This window comes from Verticillium alfalfae, genomic scaffold, assembly GCF_000150825.1.
Source record: "Verticillium alfalfae VaMs.102 supercont1.1 genomic scaffold, whole genome shotgun sequence".
NCBI classification, from domain to species: domain Eukaryota; kingdom Fungi; phylum Ascomycota; class Sordariomycetes; order Glomerellales; family Plectosphaerellaceae; genus Verticillium; species Verticillium alfalfae.
Window position 1 is genome coordinate 2,955,184 of NW_003315038.1, and position 5,225 is coordinate 2,960,408.

The 5,225-nt window shown below is 53.9% G+C and overlaps 1 protein-coding gene across 1 annotated transcript in view; it reads right to left on the reverse strand.

Annotated features, from left to right (window-relative positions):
* Positions 1–2,098: 2,098 nt before the first annotated feature.
* The window catches only part of VDBG_00910 (dynein heavy chain), a gene marked incomplete at both ends in the record, with an annotated part of 13,243 nt that continues 10,116 nt past the window's right edge, over positions 2,099–5,225 (reverse strand). Inside the window, 3 exons of the mRNA XM_003009181.1 lie at positions 2,099–2,551; positions 2,605–4,027; positions 4,271–5,181. Of these exons, the coding sequence (XP_003009227.1) occupies positions 2,099–2,551; positions 2,605–4,027; positions 4,271–5,181 (2,787 nt within the window). The remainder of the gene's footprint in view (positions 2,552–2,604; positions 4,028–4,270; positions 5,182–5,225) is intronic.

Consider the following 5,225-nt stretch of genomic DNA (forward strand, 5'->3'; position numbering starts at 1 on the left):
GTATGTCTCTTCCATGAAATCATTAATTCTTCGAGTTCATATATTGGGTAAAGCTGCAAATCTCCTCCTCGAACGGCGCCCACTCGCCGGCCGCTTTTCGGGGAGCTCGGTTGTGTCTGGGCTTCGCTGATTTTGCTATATGACGTCGCCTTGTGGGAGACAGCCGAGCTTGTGCTCTGGATGCTGTCCGTACGCGACCCATCATACCTTGCTGTATCCTCAGGTATTCGATGATATTCATAAGCGATTGAGAACGTTAAGTGGGATATCGGGGAAGCAGGCTGCAACACAATGTGATCAAAATCGCGAAAACGGGAAGCCATCCGCTATTTACGTTGTGATGCGCTCAAATACAAGGGGCAAAAGCGGCCAGCCTTGCGGGCAATGCAGCAGGCGGCCTCAGTCATAACTGAGGGATCAGTGGAGCCGGCTTTATCTCGAACTTGAAAGACTTCCGAGCATTTGCCTCTACTATGGAGTGGATGGGAAAGAATAGAAGAAGAGGGGGGGCAGATGACCCTACCTATGCGGGCACCAGGCTGTCGCTGCCAGCCAGCCGTCCACATGCACGCATGCGAGCCACCGCCGAATTCCAAGAGTTCTTGACAGAGAGGGTGTGCCGGACTGCAGGAAGATGCAGAGAGTGGTGTCGTCGCCGGCTCTGGGAGAGCCCAACGCTGCCCAAGACCCAGCCCAGGCTGACGTGGTAATTGGAAGTGGTATGCTGTGGTAGAACTGTCATTCGTGTCAATTGGAATTCCAATACAAAGGGTTCCATTGGCAAATCCAGTGATAATTCGAAAAACTCTTCGCTTGGACGAAGCGCTTAGCTTGGGACGACACGGAGACGATGGACTACAAAAGCTCATACCGACTCCGTCAAGCATGATGCTTAGGTAGTGTCCATAATTCACCCTGTACGTACGCACCATTTTCTCTACGAGGTCTCAGTTCAAATCGTTTCCGTCAATATGGGAGTTCACCATGCAAATCACGGACCGTTCGGCATGGTCAATCTGGACCACTGCCCCGACGACGGTGACGCCGAAGCACAGATCCCCAGCCACGATTCGTGCCATGATTATGACGGGCAAGCGACCAAACATGCAGCCTCACAAATATCAGAGTGGACAGGCGACCATCTGCCAGAACCAGCAGTGACCTATCCCAAGCGAAGAACAAAGCCCGAGCCCGTACGGTACTGGCTTGATGACATTACACGGGGATCTACCGGTCGTGGTGATTGTAGCAAAAACGTCGAAGGAATGGAAGCGACCTGGGAGCCCAATCAGGCTGTGCTGGGCACGTCAGCCAGGGCGAGCAGTCACTGGAGCAACGCGGACAACCTACAGTCGTTCAAGAAAGCCCAACAACTCGAACACCGAAAGACGAGTAGAGAGCAATCGGACAGTGTACCGAATGCCAGGAACTTTGGACCCACGTCGGGGGGTCCCAAGTCAAAGTGGCGATCGCCTTGAGCCTCATGTGGGGTGGGAAGAAGGGGGGCGGGGGACAGGGTGCTGGGGATTGTTCTACTTTGACTTCCGTCTCGCTTTGGAATTGTTATCTACCTGATTTTCGTAGCCCATAGGGGATCTGTCAAGGAGCTGTATGCTCTGTTGAGCTTCTCTAGTCGTATCTCAAGGTGAAGTGAATGGTGAATGTCGGTCATGAGAGGAGGGTAGTCTTGTGTAAGCCAAGATGCTGCGGCTTGCTGCGACTCGCCGCTTATGAAAGGAGGCCCCTACAATGGCGGTCTGATTTACGGTGTGGGCTGAAAGCCCCTTTGGAAAGCAACTGGTGTCGGGGATTTACTTGCGTAGATAATGATTCAAATAAACAAAGTGCTTGCTTACGATGACAAAACAGTAATCAATCTAGTCGAACTGATGTGCTCAAAAGGGGGTATCAGCGCAAGGTGAAGAGCGAATAAGCGATAGAATCCTGGAGGCCACCCCCCCCTCCCCCTTCTCCCCCACCACGATGCGCCGCATCAAAAACAGAGTGCACAGGAAATGAGGTGAAAATGAACAGCCGTCAACGCAACTCGCCGGTTTGCGATGAAATGACACACATACACGCCCAACAACAGTGCTTACTAAGCTTCAGCCATGAGCTGCTCGCCCTCGTCCAGAGTGTCCATCACCTTCTTCAGATTCCCGATCAGGCTGCGGCCCAGACCAACCAGCAGCAGTTTCTCTGCATTGGCCGGCAGTCCGAGGTACGTGGGCGGCTCGCGCTCGGGAAGTTTGTGGATCCAGGCTGTGAACTCAGGTAGAGACGTGCCGGATGGGACAACCAGACTGCCTTCCTCAGAACCATCAGGCCCCTCAACAAGTTTGTGCCCAATGTCATATGCTGCAGGCGTGAGGAATGACTCGACGAGGCTGTTGAGCTGGCGGAAGTCGCCTTCGTCGTCGATCTTGCCGCCGTAAGTCTCAGTAACGAGGTAGCGAATCATGTCCCACGGAATGCTTTGAGGCGCAATGTTCGTGCGAGTCCCGGCGGCCTGTTCGATCCACGTGTCAATGATGAATGCCGAGCATTCGTACTGTGAACCTGTTAGCGCCTTCATTCACGATGTTTCAGAGAGGGTAGGCTTACATCGCTGTCATTGAACTCCCAGAAACCCTTCCAACCGAGGTTGGGAGCCATAGCGCCGGACGCTTCCTGGACAACGGCGTGGAGGAAAGCGAGCAAAAGGTAAAGCCTGGTACGTTCCACAGGGCTCTTTGCAGACCGTGTTGAGAGCGAGGACATCGAGTCTTTCATATTGGCCCTTACGCCAGCAGGCTGCTCGTACATGAGGACCCGAGAAGCGCGCAGGAGGTTGACGGGAATCTTGGGACTCGACTCCATCGAGAGGAACAGCCGGAAGTCCGAGTGGGGGTTGAGAGAATCCATGCGTTTCTCCAGACTTTGAAGCCAAGACGGCGCGAGGTGAACGTTTTTGACCAAGACCCACGAGCCTGTTTGTGCGGCGGTGGTGACGGCCTTGTCAGCGCTGGCGAGACCTTCATTGGAACCCATGGCAATGTTGGTGCAGTTGACTCGCATTCTCTCAACCAAGTTGTCGACCTTGTAGCTGGCATCGAAGCCAGGACTAGAGACAAGGGCGACAGGTCTGGTGGCAGGCACCTGGGTGACAGTCTCCTTAAGATCCTCCACAATATCGAAGAGGTCAGAGCCAAATACGAGCGTCACGAAGCGCTCTGCAGCAGGAACGAAACGGTCAAGGCGGAAAAGCTTAACCAGCAGAAGAGATAGCAGTGCTTGGTCATTTGCCGATGTGTTGTCGTCCCAGATCTGGGGAACAAAGTTCTCTGCAAGTTCTTCGGTGAGGAAAGTGTCCCAGTCAGTAGAGGCGGCCCTGCCTAGCTTGTCCTTGAGCGCGCTGAAGTGGCCCGCTCTGGCAAAGGCCTCGTCTCGGGCATCTGGCTCGGTGGAGAGATCCTTGCCCTCCACACGCTTGTCTAGGATGACGTCGATGAGCCCCTTGTCCATAGGGTATGGCGAGGCCTGTGCAAGCAGCATGGCTAAGGTTATACGATCGCGTTGGAGCAGACCCAGAGCTGTTCGCTTGAAGGCAGAGACGAACAGGTCCTTGACGATGATATCCCGGCGGACATTATGGTCCGTCTCATTAGCCAAGTTCGGATTACCTCGCAGGACAGAGTGGAAAATGTCGAGGAAGTACTGAAGCGAGAATTGGTAGAAGTGGTTGAGGTAGTGCAGCTGCTCCAGCACGGCGAAGACAGTGCTGCAGGAACGAGCAATAATGCTGTACTGTTGCGTGATCTCGTCTACCTCTGCCATGACACCCTCAGTACTGCTGATCTTTGCCGAGATCTCCGCCGCCTCTGTCTTGAGGGTCTCCAGAGTCTCAATGACGTTATCGTCATCAAGGATGTTGCCACGAGACTCGTTGAGGGCTTGGAGGAGGCGCTTCTCAAGCTGGCGCAGGTGCACCGTGAACTCTCCCTGCAGCTTGATGAGATTTGATCGTCGTTCGTCCACATCTGGGCCGCTCGGATTTGAGAACCTCGTTCAGGGACTGTGTCTGAAGACTGCTCTGCGTCACCGTGAAGTTGACAAATGTGGTTCGACTGCAGATATCGGGGGGGAAGGTTGCGGACGGATCGCGCGTGGAGAGATAGATCTTGAAAGCAGGCGAGAAATCGATCTGTTGTTTGCCGAGCTGGATGAGAACACGCCCGCCAGTCTTTTGGTACTCTTTGTTGAGGACTTGGTTCAAGATAGGGTCGAGGACTCCGCGTCCTGGATCAGGATTGGGTTACCGAATCTGAGAGAGCTCTCAAGCTGCTTAGTGAAGGAATCGTCAAGGAAGCTAGTGACAGTCAAGCGACGATCCTTGCTCTCTTTCTGGAGGAACTCTGTGACTCTCCCAGATGGATCGATGATGAGAGGGTAGCGGTTGAAGCGCTTCAGGATGATGGCATTCTCGGTGCAGAGGTCGTCCACGGGGAGACTGTTCTCTTGCCAGCCGAGCCGCTCATCAGCAGTGGAAAGATACTCGGTCACAGGATTGTGTTGCTTGTACTGGACTCCGGAAAGATGAAGCTGGTGCAGCCAGTCTTCCATCATTGACTTTCGGAAGGTTTGATCATAAAGACCGCTGTAAGCGAGGAAAGCCGCGGCGACCAGGACGTCGCCAACGAGGGTGCTGATTTGCGTCTCGAAAGACTTGCTTCCTTCCTCCCAGCGAACTCTCTCTGATGATAGACTGTCAAGGAGCCTGACACTCCTGTCGACCTTGAATTGTACTCGCTCCATCTCGGATTTGATGGCTTGCGTCTCGCTGATGAGCGCCGCGTACTCGGTCTTGTAGGTCGCAATGCTTGATTCAAGGGCATTGATGGTATTTTCCACGGCCTTGGCTTCAGCCTTCGTTTGTAGAGCCTGCTCTTCGAGCTGCTCTACCTCATTCCTCAGAGGGCCGACACGATCAAGAATCTCTGAGTAAGTGACCTGCGCCTCCACCCATTGGACTAGCGGACCACAGGCCTTACTGGCGCGGTTAACCTTGTCAAACGTGAACTCGGGGTTCGACAGAAATTCGTTTCGCATCTTGACGCGCAGAGGCTTGGTCATCTTCTCCTCGTTGTTGAAGTTGACGATGCTAGCAATGAAGTCGTCCTTGCGCACGATCGCTTGGATGTTCTTCCACTCGTTGACCTTATGACCCAGCAATGTGCAGACAGGTG